The sequence below is a fragment of the Oncorhynchus keta genome, chromosome 8, assembly GCF_023373465.1.
Source record: "Oncorhynchus keta strain PuntledgeMale-10-30-2019 chromosome 8, Oket_V2, whole genome shotgun sequence".
NCBI lineage: Eukaryota > Metazoa > Chordata > Actinopteri > Salmoniformes > Salmonidae > Oncorhynchus > Oncorhynchus keta.
In genome coordinates this window covers 17,446,040-17,466,798 of record NC_068428.1, presented here as the reverse complement: position 1 = coordinate 17,466,798, position 20,759 = coordinate 17,446,040, and the positions used below count along the sequence as shown (strand labels likewise).

The window sequence follows — 20,759 nt, the reverse complement described above, 5'->3', positions numbered from 1 at the left end:
CAGTCCCAAGGAATACCTTGTATTGCTACATTTTGAACGCTTGATAGTAAAACATGATTGCATTCCAGTCTAATAAGATCCTTTATCAGCTGATGTGACATTTTTTATAACTTAGGCAAGTAAATAATCAGAGATGGTGGTGTTTTTGTCAGATCTCATTTATTTATATTGCATGTTGCTGTGCAGAAGAGCACAGAACTACAAAAGGAACAGTAGGAATTAACATGAAGTGAAGAGCAGTGAGCAGGTTTTACTCTAGGGCAACAGCAGTACTATATTCTTTCTCCTCAAGACAACAGGACTTGGTGTGTTTATGTATTCGGTTCTTACAGCAGGACGAGTTCTAGTTACACAGGAATATACAATTACTTAAAATATGATCAACAATGATGACAGGTTTCACTTTTTCTAGTTGACAGTGTGAAGTCATTCTGAACATTCTGCTTTGTGTAGTGGTGCACGGTGGGGTGTCCTCCAATTTCTACTTCACCACTCTGGAAAGGAAAAGGTCATTAAAAAATCTAAATCACTTCAGGACATTTGTTTCCTATCTCACTTTAAAATGTACTTGCTATAAAGCCTGGTGTGATTAGTAAGATTATTATTATTATTGGTCCAATGACACAGAAGCACTCACACAGTGGTCTGTTTGTAGAGGTCTAGGGCCTGCTGTGCCACCATTTCAGAGAACTTGGGGTCATTCCAGGGGATGTCTCCAGGCACACTGAAGGTCATGGCAGGGTTGTCAAACAACTGGACAGACACATTGGTGTCCCCTGGCTTCTCAGGGTCCTCTGTGTCCTTGGACATGACCTTGGAGGAATTCAAGACGTAAGTCTTCATAAGACCATGTTACAAAGAAATAGGATACAACGCATTGCAGACTATGGAGTCTCACCGTTTCGATCTTGAAGATTTCATCCTTGTTGTTGGTGTTGTTGGCCAGGGCAGACACCCAGCCAAACTGCTTGCTGAAAAGGTCTAGCAGGCTGGAAGTGTTGGACATCTGCTCCTCAAACTTCCTCAGCTGCTTGCTGTACTCCTGAGTGAACTTCTCTGCCATGGCCAGGGCCTGCTCCAGGTCCTTCTTCAGAGGACCAGCCAGAGGCTTCTTCCCTGAGCAGTCTGGAGGAGAGAACCACATTTCATGTAATACACAACTCTATAGTCAACAGAGTCACTGGTGTCCCTTTAGCTCCATATCAGCAACTTTTGGTGTGATGTGCTAGCAACTTGTTTTACCTATTCGAAAGGCCAAAGTTAGCTTAAGGAGCCGTTCTCTCTGGGTCTAATCCCAAGAAGTTCTGGAAAACTGTTGAAGACTTGAAGAATAAACCCTACTCACAGCTGCCCGTGTCCCTTAATGTTGAATTGGTTGTTACTGACAAGGAGCACATGGCTGAGCTCTTTAATCACCACTTCATTAAGTCAGGATTCCTATTTGACTCGGCCATCCCTCATTGCCTGTACAACATTTCCTCATCTCCCACCACTTCTAATGCGACTAGCCCCGATGCTCCTCTTTTTACCCTGCCCCGCTACAAAGTGTCTCCTTGCAGGCTGTCACTGAGTCTAAGGTGCTAAAGGAGCTCCTTATACTTGACCCCAAAAAAACTTTGAGTCAGATGGTTTAAATCCTTTCTGCTTTAAGGTTCCAGCCTCTATCATCACCAAGCGTATCTCTGACCTTTTTAACCTGTCTCTCCTCTTTGGGAAGGTTCCCATTGCTTGGAAGGCAGCCACGGTGCGTCCTTTATTTAAAGGCGGAGATCAAGCTGATCCTAACTGTTATAGGCCTATTTCTATTTTTCCCTGTTTATCAAAAGTATTTGTGGTATTTTATTAGGATCCTCATTAGCTGTTGCAACAGCTACTCTTCCTGGGGTCCACACAAAATATGAAACATGACATAATACAGAACATGAATAGACAGAACAGCACAAGGACAGAACTACACAGATAGGCACACGTACCCTACACATCAATACTTGCACACAAACTATCTCGGTCAAATAGGGGAAAGGCGTTGTGCCGTGAGGTGTTGCTTTATCTGATTTTTAAAACCAGGTTTTCTGTTAATTTGAGCAATACGATATGGAATGGAGTTCCATGCTATATAATACTGTACACTTTCTTGAAATTGTTCTGGATTTGGGGACTGTGAAAAGACCTCTGGTGGCGTATCTGGTGGGGTAAGTGTGTGTGTGTCAGAGCTGTGTGTTAATTGACTATGCAAACAATTTGGGATTTGCAAAACATTCATGTTTCTTATAAAGAGAAGTGATGCAGTCAGTCTCTCCTCAACTCTTAGCCAAGAGAGACTGGCATGCATAGTATTGATAGCTCTGTTCTGAGCCTGCTGCAGCTTAACTACAGTTGAAGTCGGAAGTTTACATAAACCTTAGCGAAATACATTTCAACTCTGTTTTTTTCAATTCCCGACATTTAATCCGAGTGAGAATTCCCTGTTTTAGGTCAGTTAGGATCACCTCTTTATTGTAAGAATGTGAAATGTCAGAATAATAGTAGAGAGTGATTTATTTCAGCTTTTATTTCTTTCATCACATTCCCAGTGTGTCATTAGTTTACATACCCTAAATAAGTATTTGGTAGCATTGCCTTTAAATTGTTTAACTTGGGTGAAATGTTTCAGGTAGCCTTCCTCAAGCTTCCCACAATAAGTTGGGTGAATTTTGGCCCATTCCTCCTGACAGAGCTGGTGTAAGTGAGTCAGGTTTGTAGGCCTCCTTGCTCACACATGTTTTTTCAGTTCTGCCCACAAATTTTCTATAGGGTTGAGATTATTGCTTTGTGATGGCCAATCCAATACCTTGACTTTGTTGTCCTTAAGCCATTTTGCCACAACTTTGGAAGTATGCTTGGGGTGATTGTCCATTTGGAAGACCCATTTGCGACCAAGATTTAACTTCCTGACTGATGTCTTGAGACGTTGCTTCAATATATCCACATAATTTTTGTTCCTCATGATGCCATCTGTTTTGTGAAGTGCACCAGTCCCTCCTGCAGCAAAGCACCCCCACAACATGATGTTGCCCAACCCCGTGCCTCACGGTTGGGATGGTGTTTATCGGCTTGCAAGCCTCCCCCTTTTACCTTCAAACATAACAATGGTCATTATGGCCAAACAGTTCTATTTTTGTTTCATCACACTTGAGGATATTTCTCCAAAAAGTACAATCTTCGTCCCCATGTGCAGTTGCAAACCATAGTCTGGCTTTTTTATGGAGGTTTTGGAGCAGTGGCTTCTTCCTTGCTGAGTGGCTTTTCAGGTTTTGTCGATACAGGACTCGTTTTACTGTGGATATAGATACTTCTGTACCTGTTTCCTCCAGCATCTTCACAAGGTCCCTTGCTGTTGTTCTGGGATTGATTTGCACTTTTCGCACCAAAGTACGTTCATCTCTAGGAGATGGAACGCGTCTCCTTCCTGAGCAGTATGATGGCTGCGTGGTCTCATGGTGTTCATACTTGCGTACTATTGTTTGTACAGGTGAACGTGGTACCTTCAGGCGTTTGGAAATTGCTCCCAAGGATGAACCAGACTTGTGGAGGTCTACAATTATTTTTCTGAAATCTTGGCTGATTTCTTTTGATTTTCACATGATGTCAAGCAAAGAGGCACTGAGTTTGAAGGTAGGCCTTGAAATACATCCACAGGTACTCCTCCAATTGACTCAAATTATGTCAATTAGCCTATCAGTAGCTTCTAAAGTCATTACATCATTTTCTGGAATTTTCCAAGCTGTTTAAAATCACAGTGGACCCACTGGAATTGCGATACACTAAGTTATAAGTGAAATAATCTGTCTAAACAATTGTTGGAAAAATTACTTGTGTCACGCACAAGGTAGATGTCCTAACTGACTTGCCAAGGGTATAGTTTGTTAACAAGAAATGTGTGGAGTGCTTGAAAAACTAGTTTTAATGACTCCAACCTAAGTGTATGTAAACTTCAAACTTCCACTGTACATATGAGATGAGTAATGCAAAACATGTAAACATTATTAAAGTGACTGGTGTTCCATTATTAAAGTGGCATGTGATTTCAAGTCTATGTATATAGGCAGCTGATTCTAATGTGCTAGTGATGGCTATTTCAAAGTCTGATGGCCTTGAGCTGTTTCAGTCTCTCAGTCCCAGCTTTGATGAACCTGTACTGACCTCGCCTTCTGGATGATAGCGGTGTGAGCAGGCAGTGGCTCGGGTGGTTGTTGTCCTTGATGATCTTTTTGGCCTTCCTGTGACATCGGGTGCTGTAGGTGTCCTGGAGGGCAGGTAGTTTGCCCCTGATGATGTGTTGGGCAGACTGTACCACCCTCTGGAGAGCCCAGCGGTTGCGGGCGGTGCAGTTACTGTTCCAGACGGTGATACATCCCGACAGGATGCTCTCAATTGTGCATCTGTAAAAGTTTGTGAGGGTTGTAGGTACCAAGCCAAATTTCTTCAGCTCACTGAGGTTGAAGAGGCACTGCTGCACCTTCTTCACCACACAGTCTGTGTGGGTAGACCCTTTCAGTTTGTCAGTGATGTGTACGCAGAGGACCTTCTCCACTGCTGTACCGTCAATGTGGATAGAGGGGTGCTCCCTCTGCTGTTTCCTGAAGTCCACGATTCATCTCCTTGGTTTTGTTGACCTTGAATGAGAATTTATTTCCCTGGCATCACACTCCCAGTGCCCTCACTTCCTCCCTGTAGGCTGTCACGTCATTGTTGGTAATCAAGCCTTCTACTGTTGTGTCGTCTGCAAACTTGATAATTGAGTTGGAGGTGTGCTTGGGCACACAGTCATGGGTGAACAGGAAGTACAAGAGGGGGCTGAGCATGCACCCTTGTGGGGCCCCAGGGTTGAGGATCAGCAAAGTGGAGGTGTTGTTTCCTACCTTCACCGCCTGGGGGTTGCCCATCAGGAAGTCCAGGACCTAGTTGTACAGGGCGGGGTTCAGACCCAGGGCCATGAGCTTAATGATGTGCTTGGAGGGTACTATGATGTTGAATGCTGAGCTATAGTCAATGAACAACATTCTTACATAGGTATTCCTCTTGTACAGATGGGATAGGGCAGTGTGCAGTGCGATGGAGATTGCATCGTCTCTGGATCTGTTGGGGTGGTAAGCAAATTGAAGTGGGTCTAGGGTGACATGATATGATCCTTGACTAGTCTCAAAGTTACCTTTGCTTTCTTGGGCACAGGAACAATGGTGAGCATCTTGAAGCATGTGGGGACGGCAGACTGGCATAGGGAAAGATTGAATAGCCAGCCAGCTGGTCTGCACATGCTCTGATGACGTGGCTAGGGATACCGTCTGGGCCGGCAGCCTTGCAAGGGTTAACACTCTTACATGTCTTACCACGGAGAAGGAGAGCCCACAGTCTTTGGTAGCGGGCCGTGTCAGTGGCACTGTGTTATCCTCAAAGCGGGCGAAGGTGGTTAGCTTGGCCAGAAGTAAGACGTCGGTGTCCTCAACATGGCTAGTTTTCCTTTAGTAGTCCGTGATTGTCTGTAGACCCTGCCACATACCTCTCGTGTCTGAGCTGTTGAATTACGACTCCACTTTGTCTCTATACTTACGTTTTGCCTGTTTGATTGCCTTGTGGAGGGAATAGCTACATTGTTTGTATTCTGCCATATTCCTAGTCACCTTGCCATGGTTAAATGCGGTGGTTCGCGCTTCAGTTTTGCGCGAAATCTGCCATCTATTCACGGTGGGTACAACATCTCCTATACACTTCCTGATAAACTCAGTCACCGTATCAGTATATTCATTAATATTAATCTCTGAAGCTACCCGGAACATATCCCAGGCCGCGTGATCAAAACAATCTTGAAGCATGGATTCCGATTGACCTGCATTGAATAGTCCTTAGCACGGCTACTTCCTGTTTGAATTTCTGCCTATAGGAAGGGGGAGCAAACTGGAGTTGTGGTCAGATTTGCCGAAAGGAGGACAGGGGAGGGCCTTGTAGTCATCCCGGAAGTTGGAGTAGCAGTGGTCGAGTGTTTTAGCAGTGCGAGGACTACAGTCGATGTGTTGATAGAACTTTGGCAGCCTTTTTCTCAAATTTGCTTTGTTAAAATCCCCAGATAAAATAAATGCAGCCTCAGGATGTTTTTTCCAGTTTGCATAAAGTCCAGTAAGATTCTTTGAGGGCCGTCGTGGTATCGGCTTGAGGGGGGATATACAGGGCTGTGACAATAACCAAAAAGAATTATCTTAGGAGATAATATGGTCTGCATTTCATTGTGAGGCATTCTAGGTCGGGGGATCAAAAGGACTTGAGTTCCTGTATGTTATCACAATCATACCATGAGTCGTTAATCATGAAACATACGACCCCACCCTTCTTCTTCCCGGAGAGATATTTATTCCTGTCTGTGCAATGAACTGAGAACCCAACTGGCTGGACCGACTTAGACAGTATATCCCGAGAGAGCCTTGTTTCCTTGAAACAGAGTATGTTACAATACCTGATGTCTGTCTGGAAAGAAACCCTCGCCCTAAGCTCATCAACATTATCATCCAGAGACTGAACATTAGCAAGTAATATACTCCAAAGTGGTGGATGGTATGCATGCCTACTAAGTCGGACTAGAAGACCACTCCGAGTACCTCTCCTCCGCCGGCAGTGTTTTGGGTCGGCCTCTGGAATCAGTTCAAATGCCCTGGGGGGTGCAAACAAAGGATCCGCTTCGGAAAGTCGTATTCCTGGTCGTAATGCTGCTGGTGCTGGAAAGTTACCGCCACTCTGATATCCAATAGTTCTTCCTGGCTGTATGTAATAACACAAAACATTTTCTGGGATAATAATGTAAGAAACAATACTTAAAAAACGAAATACTGCGAAGTTTCCTAAGAGCTAGAAGCATGGCAGCCCTCTCTGTCGGCGCCATTTCGTATGAATAGGCTAGCTGCTATGCCAAATAGCTCCTCAGACCCGCCCTTGTTCGGCAGGATCACTGGACAGAGACTAGCTGTCCCAACAACTACGTTGCAGAATCCAAACTAAAAAAGTTAGCTAGCTACTAATACACTTTCAAAACAACAAACTTTTAAAAACAACAAATCTGAGCTCTCCCTCGTTCCGCGTTCAGAAGTGTTGGAAAAAGTTATCAATAATCAACTGACTGGCTTTCTTGATGTCTATAGTATTTTCTCTCATATGCAATCTGGTTTCTGCCCAGGATATGGATGTGTCACTGCCACCTTAAAGGTCCTAAATTATGTCACCATTGCCCTTGATTCTAAGCAATGTTGTGTTGCTATTATTTTGACTTGTCTAAAGCTTTTGATATGCTTGACCATTCCATACTTGTGGGAGGAGTATTGGTGTCTCTGAGGGGTCTTTGGCCTGGTTTGCTAACTACCTCTCTCAAAGAGTGCAGTGTATAAAGTCAGAACATCTGCTGTCTCAGCCACTGCCTGTCACCAAGGACTCGATCCTAGGCCCCACACTCTTTTCAATTTACATCAACAACATAGCTCGGCAGTAAGCTCTCTCATCCATTTATATGCAGATGATACAGATGATATATGCAGTTTTATACTCATCTGGGCCCTCACTGGATTTTTTTGTTAAATGCTCTACAACAAAGATTTGTTAGTGTCCAACAAGCTTTCTCTGCCCTTAACCTTGTTCTGAACACCTCCAAAACAAAGGTAATGTGGTTTGGTAAGAAGAATGCCCCTCTCTCCACTGGTACGATTACAACCTCTGAGGCTTTAGAGCTTGAGTTAGTCACCTCATACAAGTACTTGGGAGTATGGCTAGACGGTACACTGTCCTTCTCTCAGAAAATATCCAAGCTGCAGGCTATAAGGTTAAATCTAGACTTGATTTCCTCTATTGTAATCATTCCTCTTTCACTCCATCTGCCAAACTAACCCTGATTCAGATTACCACCCTACCCATGCTAGATTACGAAGACGTAATTTATAGATTGTCAGGTAAGGGTGCTCTCGAGCGGCTAGATGTCCTTTACCATTCGACAATCAGATTTGCCACCAATGCTCCTTATAGGACACATCACTGCACGTTATACTCCTCCGTAAACTGATGATCTCTGTATACCCATAGCAAGACCCACTGGTTGATGCTTATTTATAGGCCTCATTCCCCCGTATCTGAGATACCTACTGCAGCCCTCATCCTCCACATACAACACCTGTTCTGCCAGTCACATTCTGTTGAACGTCCCCAAACCACACACATCCCTGGGTCGCTCCTCTTTTCAGTTCGCAACTGGAACGAGCTGCAAAAAAACACTCAAACTGGACAGTTCTCTCTTTATCTCTTCATTCAAAGACTCAATCATGGACACTCTTACTGACAGTTGTGGATGCTTCACATGTGTATTGTTGTCTCTACCTTCTTGCCTTTGTGCTGTTGTCTGTGCCCAATAATGTTTGTACCATGTGTCATGACTGTCCTGTTCGGGTCAGGTTACCATGGAACACAGTCCTACAGATATATCTCTCACACCCACCACAGGGGGGAGATGAGGGGTTTTATGACACCTCATGCCCATTGTAAATCTTAAGGCAGCAGACAAAATCCTTTGTCAACTCAGTGTGGAGGTTTGGAATGTGTGAGTGGGCCCTATGGAGAATCTAACTCAGAACGATACATGCAATAAATGGACTTAGGTAAATATATTTCATCAGCAAAAATGGTGGTAATAACGATAGATGGAATATGAAAATTAATGTTGTTTTTGTGATGTTATTAAAGTTTAAATGACGACATTATAAGTGTTTCCATAATATGCACATGATGTATACACATTGTATGTTGTGTGGAAAATGTCCAGATCAAAAAGAATGTTTTGGAAAAGTGAACTGTGAAATTAGTTGTCTAAGATCTGAGTAGTCGCAACCCCAAAACGCAGCATGAGGTTGAGGAAGTGTCTCTAGATATTTTTGTCAGATGTTACTATGGAACCCTGAAGTACAATTACAGGCATTTCATAAGTGTCAAAGACTTTTATTGAGAATTACATGACGTTGATGCAAAGAGTCAATATTTGCAGTGTTGACCCTTCTTTTTCAAGACCTCTGCAATCCACCCTGGCATGCTGTCAATTAACTTCTGGGCCACATCCTGACTGATGGCAGCCCATTCTCGCATAATCAATGCTTGGAGTTTGTCAGAATTTGTGGGTTTTTGTTTGTCCACCCGCCTCTTGAGGATTGACCACAAATTCTCGATGGGATTAAGGTCTGGGGAGTTTCCTGGCCATGGACCCAAAATATTGATGTTTTGTTTCCCGAGCCACTTAGTTATCCCTTCTGCCTTATGGAAAGGTGCTCCATCATATTGGACAAGGCATTGTTCGTCACCAAACTGTTCCTGGATGGTTGGGAGAAGTTGCTCTAGAATGATGTGTTGGTATCATTCTTTATTCATGGCTGTTCTTGGGCAAAATTGTGAGTGAGCCCACTCCCTTGGCTGAGAAGCAACCCCACACATGAATGTTCTCAGGATGCTTTACTGTTGGCATGACACAGGACTGAAGGTAGCGCTCACCTTGTCTTTCTCCGGACAAGCTTTTTTCCGGATGCCCCAAACAATCGGAAAGGGGATTAATCAGAGAAAATGACTTTACCCCAGTCCTCAGCAGTCCAATCCCTGTACCTTTTGTAGAATATTCGTCTGTCCCTGATGTTTTTCCTGGAGAGAAGTGGCTTCTTTGTTGCCCTTCTTGACACCAAGCCATCCTCCAAAAGTCTTCGCCTCACTGTGCGTGCAGATGCACTCACACCTGCCTACTGACATTCCTGAGCAAGCTCTGTACTGGTGGTGCCCCGATCCCGCGGCTGAATCAACTTTAGGAGACGGTCCTGGCGCTTGCTGGACTTGCTTGGGCACCCTGAAGCCTTCTTCACAACAATTGAACCGCTCTCCTTGAAGTTCTTGATGATCCGATAAATGGTTGATTTAAGTGCAATCTTACTGCCAGCAATATCCTTGCCTGTGAAGCCCTTTTTGTGCAAAGCAATGCTGACGGCACGTGTTTCCTTGCAGGTAACCATGGTTGACAGAGGAAGAACAATGATTCCAAGCACCACCCTCCTTTTGAAGCTTCCAGTCTGTTATTTGAACTAAATCAGAATGACAGAGTGATCTCCAGCCTTGTCCTCGTCAACACTCACACCTGTGTTAACGAGAGAATCACTGACATGATGTCAGCTGGTCCTTTTGTGGCAGGGCTGAAATGCAGTGGAAATGTTTTTGGGGGATTCAGTTCATTTGCATGGCAAATAGGGATTTTGCAATTAATTGCAATTCATCTGATCACTCTTCATACCATTCTGGAGTATGTGCAAATTGCCATCATACAAACTGAGACAGCAAGCAGACTTTGTGAAAATTAATATTTGTGTCATTCTCAACTTTTGGCCACGACTGTACACGGCTAATTAGTCGTCCGGAGAAGACCCCTTTTCATAACGAGGGCAAGAAAACAGACTACTAAGAGAAAGGACACTGACACCGTGTGGACAATCAAAGACTTACACCCGGTAACGAAAGAAGTGCCACCATCAGAGAAGAGACCTTCGACAAGTAATTACATCATTATATTCTAACCCATAAGAGCAGCAGTTCGGGGCAAGGTGTAAGTGCTAAACTAAGCATAGTTTACAAATGTATTCAAGTGTGCTTTTCTCTCGTGCACTCTCTTTTTCTCTCTCTTTCTAAATCCCCATTTTGTGTAACAAGTGAAACTGGAAAATGTTTCATTGTACTAAGTTTTAATCAATAGCCTAGACTGTTTGTTTGTGTATGTGTATCTTATGTTATCATTTAGCATGTTAGTAAATAAATGATCAACTCAATTGGTGTGGTACAGAATTATTTAGTGAGACTCGGGTTTGTGCAGAATCACGAATTATGCGACGTTCAGGATGAGACTGTAGAGGAAATTAATTAATTAGCGACTGTTGTAAAATCTATATTCTGATAGTTAATTAGGGAAAACGGAAACTCAATAAAAAATGAACTTTTCCCATGGTGCCCCAGGTTACTGAGTTAATGATTACCTGATTAATTGAAAGACGTAATTATAAACAGTTACATTTACATTACATTTAAGTCATTTAACAGTTAATAATTAGATGAACAGCAGTCGTCATATAAATCAATACGTCACAACACATGTTTTGTGCTGCTACCATGCTGTGTTGTCATGTGTTTCTGCCATGCTATGTTGTTGTCTTCGGTCTCTCTTTATGTAGTGTTGTGGTGTCTCTACTGTCGTGATGTGTTTTTTTGTTCTATATTTTTCTTTTTAATCCCATCCCAGTCCTCGCAGGAGGCCTTTTGCCTTTTGTTAGGTCGTCATTGTAAATAAGAATTGGTTCATAACTGACTTGCCTAGCTAAATAAAGCTTAAATAAAACAATTTTAAAAATACCTGACTCAGCCAAGGCATGACTTTGTGGTAAGAAAGAGAAAGAAAATCTGATGGGCTTTACCAATATCCTGGATCGCTACGCATTTTTCACACTCTCCTCGCAGTTTAATGCAGCCAGCAGAATTGCGACGTATCTCTCTGCAGGTCATACCGGAAGGCTTTGTCACAACAACATCCTCATTCACACTCCCCTCTGTGGAAAAAAGAAGCCCAATATCATTTATGTAAACATTAACACCATGTTATTGTATAATAACAGTTGTTTAATTAGGACTGAGGTATACCCTCTGAGGGGTTGATGTCAAAGTTAGCGTCTGCGTCCATGACAGGCCCCATGGAGCCGAAGATATTCCGGGCCATGTCCATCATAGGAGCGAACATGTTGTGGAACCCATGGAAGTCTGGGTCCTGCAAAGCGGACCTCACCATACGGGAGCGCACCTCGCCCATCTCTGCTCTCTCATTGGCCCTCTCACTATGACCCCATATACTGGGCATGTGGAAGGGGCTGGAGAACATGGGAGGGTTGAGGGAGCGCATGTGGTCAAACACCCTCAAGCTGTCCATGAAGATACTGTCCACCCCATCGGCCACGTCGGAGTAGCGCTCCTCCAGGTTCTGGAACCTCTGGCTCTGCTCCTGGTCCTCCCTCTCCAGAACATCCATGTTCTCCCCGTTGATCCAGATGGAGAATGGAGAGGTCCTGTTCAGAACCTCCTCCAGCTGAGAGGGAAACAGGAGAAAGCAGCTAGTACAACAGTGACCTATTTTATTTGGAAGGATTGTATAATAGCTTAAACACATTGATCAGTTGTTGTGCATGTCTCTGTGTAAGTCTAGCTTACACAACATATTTGAACTACAATTGCTAAACCAATGTGGAGATTGATTGATGATAGTTCTGTGTAGTTGAGGCGATACCTGTCTGCCGATCAGTCCGGCGCCACTGCTGCAGGTCCTGGAGTAGTATTTGATGCAGGTGTTTTTCAGACATGGCTTGCACTCCTCCCACAGAGACTGCATGGTGCCGTTACACACCTCCTGCTCCTCACTCAGTTTAGTCTCCATCTCCTGAGCTGCCTTCAGAGCATCCTGGGAAACAAACACAGCAACTGAGTCAGTGGTCTAAAAAGAACTAGGTGACTATAGCTGATGAATTGAACACAAAATGTAGTGTGATCATTAACTTATTGTTGTCCAAAACAGTGATGAAAGCTCATGGTACTGTGCATTGCTCAAATGCACTGTACCTCTTTTTGCTGTTTAGTTTTCTCCAGGGCACTCAAGAACTTATTGTGATCATCTCCAGACCTCTCCATCACTGTCTTCATCTCCTTCACCCCACTGATGGCATTCTCTATCTGCTTGTCCAGGTACTTCACCCCCAGGAGAGAAATCTCTGCAGAGAACAATCGCTCAAAATAAATCTCCCCAGCGACTTAAAAATATCCTGCATTATACAGTATACGGCTATTCTGAACAATTTGAAGATATTTAGTTATATGATGGCTTACGGCTTAGATCCTCCTTTGATGGAGGCAGCAGACACTCAGTAGATACCAGAAGCAAAGCAAGGCCCACTAGTGACCCAAAGACTCTCATCTTTACTGTTTCTTAGATACCAAGCGACTGATGCAGTACACACCTGAAAAACAGAGGGGGCTTAGGGTATTTCGGTTGTAATCATAACGCCTCTTATGAAAAGCACTGCAAAATGACCTCATAGTCCAGTGGTTCCCAAACTTTTTATAGTCCCATACCCTTTCAAACATTCAACACTCTCTAGCACCAGGGACAGCGCACTCTCAAATGTTTGTTTTTTTGCCAACATTGTAAGCCTGCCACACACACACTATACGATACATTTATTAAACATAAGAACGAGTGTCAATTATGGTCAGTAAAGAAAGCTTTAAGCTCGTCTCTCAATTAAAAAAAAAAACACATCAATACTTTGCCCCTTGATAACCAGGGCACTTCTGTATGTTGTAAAAGCGTTACATGGTCACTGCCCATATCATTGCATAATGCAGAAAATACGCGAGAGTTCAACGGCCTTGCTTTAACAAAGTTAACCATTTTCACTGTAGTGTCCAAAATGCCTTTCAAGCTGTCAGGCATTCCCTTGGCAGCAAAAGCCTCTCGGTGGATGCTGCAGTGTACCCAAGTGGCGTCGGGAGCAACTGCTTGCATATCGTTACCACTCCACTATGTCTCCCTGTCATGGCTTTTGCGCCATCAGTACAGATACCAACACATCTTGACCACCAAAGTCCATTTGATATCACAAAGCTGTCCAGTACTTTAAAAATATCCTCTCCTGTTGTCCTGGTTTCTAGTGGTTTGCTGAAGAGGATGTCTTCCTTAATTGACCTCCCATAAACGTAACGGACATATAACAGGAGCTGTGCCAGGTCACCATGTCTGTTGGCTCATCCAGCTGTAATGCATAGAAATCCCAGGCTTGTATGCGAAGTAGTAATTGTTTCAAAACATCTCCTGCCGTGTCCCTGATGCGTCGTGAAACAGTGTTGTTCGACAAAGGAATTGTCTATATTGTTTTTTTGGCCTTTCCCCCCAGCATTGTCCCAGCCATATCCGCGGCAGCCGGGAGAATTAAGTCCTCCACAATAGTATGGGGCTTGCCTGTCCTAGCCCCTCGGTTGCTCATCATATACGACTTCTAGCTCAGTTTTAATGGTATCTGTTGCTTTTATACATGTCTTACTACTTGAAAGTCGTCTTAATTCTCGTTCAAACTCCCGTGGTTTATTTTTCAAATTGGCATGTTTTGTTTCTAAATGTCTACGCAAGAGTGCAGGTTTCATCGAGTTGTGAGATAGTACTTTTGCACATATAACACACTGTGGCTGAGGAAAAGCACTACTCCCAATATAAGTGAACCCCAAATCAATGTAGTTCTCATCATATTTGCTCTTCGATGGTCCAACGTCCCTGTCTGTTGTCCGGTGCTTTCCTGGGTAAGGGGGCAGTAGCTGCATCAGATTCACAGCTGTCAGTGTCCATGCTAGCTGGGCTAGCAACAACATGTATAATTACTTATGCTAAGCATTGGATGTGCTTGTGGAAGCAGAATAACTTGTGTCGTCGACAGGTGCACGTGCTTCTACACCTGCATTGCTTGCTGTTTGGGGTTTTAGGCTGGGTTTTTGTACAGCACTTTGAGATATCAGCTGATGTACGAAGGGCTATATAAATACATATGATTTGATTTGATTTTGAGTACTGATGGCAGTAGCAGTACTACCAGTAGAGCTGTATGTATCTCTATGGATGTGCTTGTGGAAGCAGATCAACTTGTGTCGTGGACAGGTGCAGGTGGAGTACTGATGGCAGTAGCAGTACTTCCAGTAGAGCTGTATGTGTCTCTATGGATGTGCTTGTGGAAGCAGATCAACTTGTGTTGTGGACAGGTGCAGGTGGAGTACTGATGACAGTAGCAGTACTACCAGTAGAGCTGTATGTGTCTCTATGGATGCGGGCCTTACTTTCCTTTAACCATTTATCCTTTTTCGAGCAAACTGAATGAGCAGCAGCTAAGTTTGGATACATACGGGCCGGGCCGTTAGTGAGAGAGTAACGGTTAATGTGATTGGATGTTAATTATTTGACTAGGCTACCTGTATTTGACATCGTGTTGTTATTTCGCTGAACACCAGATGGTATCATTTTATTTTTGGAAGTGAAACGAGGCTACTCGGGTGAGAAAAAACACCCAAATGTGTAGCCCTGTTGGAAAATATAAATGGACTGTTTCAAAATGTGAAAAATAGATGTGAATCACATTTTTATTTGGCGTACCGCCGACGGAATTGCACGTTTGAGAATACCTGTATTACCCCAGTTTGAGAATACCTGTATTACCCCAGTTTGAGAATACCTGTATTACCCCAGTTTGAGAATACCTGTATTACCCCAGTTTGAGAATACCTGTATAGTCCACGTCTGACCTTGGTGTTGTTGGGATGTTGATATTACCCACTAGAGGGTCATGTTGCCCATATAAAGATGACAATACTGTGACACAGCATCATTTGAAACCTTTTTCTTTAATGCTGACATTTGCTGATTTGTTCCAAACGATAAAGTGTGTTTATACTGCAGTGCAGCATAGACATTTATCCTATTGTATACTTTTTTAATTTGATAAAAGTATTGACATTAGGCTCAAGATAAACCCTGTGACACAGATACAATGCAGAGATTAGGGGCTGGATTCAATCCTTAGCGCCGAAGAGCAGCGTTGTAGCGCGGTTGAAATGTAAAGGTCATGTTCGATCGAGTCGACATATGCAGCGTTTACCGTGAATGCAGTCTCCTCAAACACAGAAACATTGCCTATAAAATGTAATCACGCTACAACGAATGATCTTCGGCGCTAGAGATTGAATCCAGCCCTAGTGGGCGTTTATCTGATAGATCTCCCTGTTGGAATGGAGCCGAAACAAACACAAATTCTTCTCCACTAATCTCTGTGATTATTCCAGGCAGCCCTATAATCCCTTGTGTATTCAACACGCTCACTGTACAACTTACCAGAAAACACTGAATTGTTGGGAAAAAATAAAGCTCAATGTTTAGATTTGGAAAACATTGCACATCCTTCCAATTGTGGTCCCAGATATTCAGTTGAAATGTCACCATTGGAGGAAATATCTTGCCATTAAGGGAAATGGCAAGATACAGTCATAATGTTGACATTTTCAGACACAGGACTAGCCTTACATATTTTACAGGTCTGGGTGGATACAAGGGAAAATAATCATGGGAGAAAAAGAAGTTTCAAACAATGTCCCACTCATAAATAAGGTCCAATAGCACTTGTATGACTTGCAGGAAAAAGTAGAACACCATTAATAGAACCCAGAAGTAGAACCCACAATTCTGCTCAATCCAGCAGATGGACTGAGCTCTGTATTAAAAGGGATTTGCACATTCTAGTATACTCCTACAAGGGGAAAAAAATGGGGCTTGAGAACTGCAGCGTCCAGACTTAATTGCTCTCTGCTTGTCCATCTCACGTAAACATGCCCTGCGCAGCTATAATATCAACGCAATAACAGCACTCTAACTCAGAGAGACTTTGTGCCTTTGAGGGTGTTGAATTTAATTATCCAATTGTGGAGTCTTTATAGCAAATGCATTCGATAAAGCTTGCAGCCTTAAAATGTTGCGATATACGCAGTACATATCTGGGTCATTCACAGGCAGAGGCAGCGGCAGTTTTGAACAGAGGTCACCCATGAGTAAAAATGAGGAATAACAGTAACATCACTGTGCAGAATGTCTGCAGAATCAAATAGAAACAATATTTATCATAATAAACCACATGACAAAAAATAGTAGCATCAGCCCCAGGTACAATTCTAAAGACAAATCAAGCATTTCAAGGATACTCCTACTGCAGTTTTGTCTAGCGCCGCAGAAGGCAGCTGTGCACAGGGCTGATACCCTGAAGACACACAATATGCGTTTTCCTCCCAGCCAGCCGGGACTGCCAGGCAGAAGAGGATCACTCACCTCCCTGTTGATCTTGCCTCTTCAGAGCGGATGAAGTGCAGTGAGGCTGTCTTCCGCTAGGTATTTATACAGGACCTAGCAGTGATGTTGACACTGATTCACGCCCTGTGGCTTTGGACTTTTCCAGAAGTTGTGTAATTCCCAGTCACCGCTCAGAAATGTGGAGCAGCCAGGAGTGGGCACTGTTGCACCGTGTGTCACTAAGCTCCTTCTGGCTACTCTCTGGCTCCTGGGAGACAATGTCAATAGAGGGAGGATTGTGTCATCTTTGTGGGTCAGTGAACATGGTCTGGGCACATGGAGGAGGGGGCTTTCAAGATGATTGATCCTTATATTATATATACATCCCCATGATTCAGTGCATCTGCACATCATTACACACACACACACACACACACACACACACACACACACACACACACACACACACACACACACACACACACACACACACACACACACACACACACACATGGATCATCCAAAATGAGTCAAATTCAAATTATAATGTTATCAGCCTAACAAATGCAAACATTTACTGTAACACCTTGTAGCTCAAATTCAAAACATATCCATGAACTCCACACTTGGCTCAAAACACAACTGTCCCAGGCTCCAGCTTCACACAAAATCATGACCAAGCACAGGTACGGGAATGTTGATGATGTGTTGCTGCTGAATCCAACAGGTTATAAAAGGGTTCTTTAATGAGCCCTGCAAATGTAAACCTCTTACTTTATGCTCTCATCATCCTGTTGCCAAGCTGAGCTCTACAGCCAGGCCAGTGGCCAGATGTCTCCAGTTAGGAGTATACTTTATTTTTTCCTGTGACGCAAGATCATTACATAAGCTCATTCAGAAATGAAACGATATAAATGGAGGAAATGGAAAAAGTAGATTCCTGGCTACACTCCACCTAAAACACACAGAGAATAACAAGTTCTGGGCCCTAATGTTGAATGTCTGCTCGGGTGATATTTACTGTATGCACACACTCATACCTTGGCACTGTGTCAGCAGTCTTCAGGGCTGATTTGTGGTTTCAAATAAGAGGAAAGGTGAACGTTCATTTGTGCAGGACATTACAGCTGGAGCGTCCTAGCAACAAGACCTCAATTGGTCCAGTTTAATATTAATTGTCTCCTATTTGTGTTATTCTCATGCAAAGACACATTTTGATTTTGAATGTGGGTACGCACTTGACACACCAGTTTGAAGGATATAAATGAGATCATATATAAACAAACTTGAATAATGCCCTTGGCATTGGTCCTCATGGCCTGATGTTTGGTTTTGTGAAGAATAGGAAAGGACTCAGCCAAGTTTAGTGTCTACGCTCAAGTCCACAGACATGATTTGTCATCCACATCCAGACGAGCTCAAGGTTGATTTGTGATGGTGTCTGGCCCTTGTGAGAGATGCTGTTGTGTTTAGGCGGGCAGACACATCTCATCCCCCTCTCCTCTCTCCCCCTCACTTCTCCTCTCTCCCCCACTTCTCCTCTCTCCCACTCTCCAGCAGGCCCAGACCAGGGCAGAGCAAGACGTGCCTGGGCCTGCAGCCTCTCCTACCTCCTCCCTCTCCATCCCCTTCTCCCATTCCCATTCTTCCCTTCTTTCATCCTCCATCCTTCTCCTCCTCTCCTCCCTTCCTTCCAAGTGCATGTGACCAGTCAAGGTCATTCACAGACTGAGACACAGTCACAGGCAGACGTGTGACTATCACTTCCCACAGAACACAGGGATCTCTTGAGACATGCAGTAGACACTCTCTATCCCACAGTGATAAACTGCTGCTGGGAATGACAACAGCTGCTCCCTCTGAGAAATGTTATATTGCGTTGCTCGCAAAATAACACTGATTGCAAATCATGCTATTGATTTGTATCACTTTAATTGCTCATGCCTTGTTATACAGTGTCTGACCACAGCAGTGGGTTTGGAATGCCTTTAAGTTTGGTGGATGTAAGATTATTATGATGGCTGGTGTCTGTGTGATATACAAGTGCCTTTGGCAAGGATGCTTTCCATCAGTATCAGGGTATATGTACAGTAAGGCAAAAAAATATTCCAGGACAATGAAAAATGACAGTAATCTATATTTTCTGCTGATTCTCAGCGTCATAATGTATCCTCCTGCAGTATTAATCAAGAAGGTTCCCAGTAATTTCACATAGTGCCCACTGGGTGGCATTAGATGTAACGTAAGAAATGCTGAGATGTGTACGTTCTCAGTAGCTGCTGCTATAAATGAAGGACTGGACATGTTGGGTGTGTCAAAACGTAGATCAATTATCTTTGCAGTGTGATAAATAGATGCAGTCCAGATACAAAACGTTTGAAATGCAAAAATAAATTGTGAAAAATGTCATCTTCAGTGCTTTCAGTAAAGCAATGTTCTCAGTGTGTTCATTGTTTCCTCATTGTTCTGTTTTTTCTTCCAAGTCATTTAAACCATTCTGGGTTGTAGCCTAGTCCCTTATGACTGCATGGGACAATTGTTTTCACTGTCTCTGAAGTTTGGCATCGAGATCAAAATCTCTTTGAAGTCATTATAGTCTATCCCAAATCACAACTCCACAAATTGAATTATGTTGGGGCTTCCTAATCTGTTAATGGAAGACTCAACATCCTAACTTGATATTCACTCTCAATCTTTAGAACCACATGCCCTCAGTTTAGCTCAATATTGTGTTACCAGCTACCGCTTTTTTGATGTAGCCTACAATACTACTGCATAACATTACTTATCTGTAAGTCAATGTCCTATTTACATAGTTTACATGACATAACTTCAGTAATTGCTCTTGACCTTTAGACACATCATTAAAAGATCTCTTGACAAACAGCTGAATCACAGCTGCTATTAGAAACATGCAGGCATCAACATCTTTATGGATGTAAACACTGAAAGTGTTAAAAATAGTGACCTCTAAACTAGAGCCAAAGATGGCATCTCTCTGCATCACTGAAAAACAAAAGCAGTCATGAACTTCCCATTAATCAGTGACCAGGCTATTTATTTGATAACAGATTATATCAACATAAAACTGCTATGGATTGAAACAAAATGGCCCCTGTTTATAAAGTCATGAAAATGGATTGGAATTTAGGTTATTACAGGATGGCCGCCAGTAACATTGTTGTAAAGCTCAATCAAAGATGGCTTAAACAATATGTGATGACATGTCTGTACACAATCCAATGAGGTGCCAAAGTTAATGTGATGTGTCAATCGCAGAGCGACATGACCACATGGTGTGAGCAAAGGGTAAGATACATTTGATTGCTCTGCATGTTTAAATAAAGAATGTGACAATAAAAGCATATGCACTTGTGTAGGAACATCTTAAGAAGCATATTTGATTTGGTTATGAACATACTTTGCTTTTAGATATATTCAAAAAATGTAGTTCTCTTTTTGGTGCCTATGGGCAACAATGTACAATTAGGTTACTTGTCAGAATAATATAATGACAAATTAAAGACATATCATTTGATGTAAAATGATGGCCTTGGTCAATGTTTTTCCAAAATATCCACTGACATTCACAGGCAATGGACACATAGACATTCTATGAGCGAAATGAGACTAATTGGTTGGACTAGTAACCGAAAGGTTGCAAGATCGAATCCCTGAGTTGATAAGGTTCAAATCTGTTGTTCTTCCCCTGAACAAGGCAGTTAACCCACTGTTCCTAGGCCATCATTGAAAATAACAATTTGTTCTTAATTCTTAACTGACTTGTCTAGATAAATAAAGGATAAATATTTTTTGGAACAGTTAG

General features: G+C 43.0%; 1 protein-coding gene across 1 annotated transcript; it reads right to left on the bottom strand.

Annotated features, from left to right (window-relative positions):
* Positions 1-140: 140 nt before the first annotated feature.
* Positions 141-17,137, bottom strand: LOC118386907 (clusterin-like). Its single transcript, XM_035774891.2, has 9 exons — positions 16,973-17,137; positions 12,946-13,076; positions 12,682-12,830; positions 12,353-12,523; positions 11,716-12,154; positions 11,493-11,624; positions 899-1,125; positions 638-813; positions 141-494 (listed from the first exon to the last, which is right to left on the bottom strand). The coding sequence occupies exons 2-9, from the start codon at positions 13,031-13,033 to the stop codon at positions 482-484; spliced, it is 1,395 nt and encodes a 464-aa protein (XP_035630784.1). The 5' UTR covers positions 13,034-13,076; positions 16,973-17,137; the 3' UTR covers positions 141-481.
* Positions 17,138-20,759: the final 3,622 nt, after the last annotated feature.

Coding starts and splice junctions, on each gene's coding strand:
- LOC118386907 (XM_035774891.2), bottom strand. CDS start 13,033: ATGAGAGTCTTTGGGTCACTAGTGGGCCTTGCTTTGCTTCTGGTATCT. Junction 12,155..12,352: donor CCGGACTGATCGGCAGACAG/GTATCGCCTCAA, acceptor TTTCCCTCTCAG/CTGGAGGAGGTTCTGAACAG. Junction 1,126..11,492: donor CGTAGCGATCCAGGATATTG/GTAAAGCCCATC, acceptor TCTCTCCTCCAG/ACTGCTCAGGGAAGAAGCCT.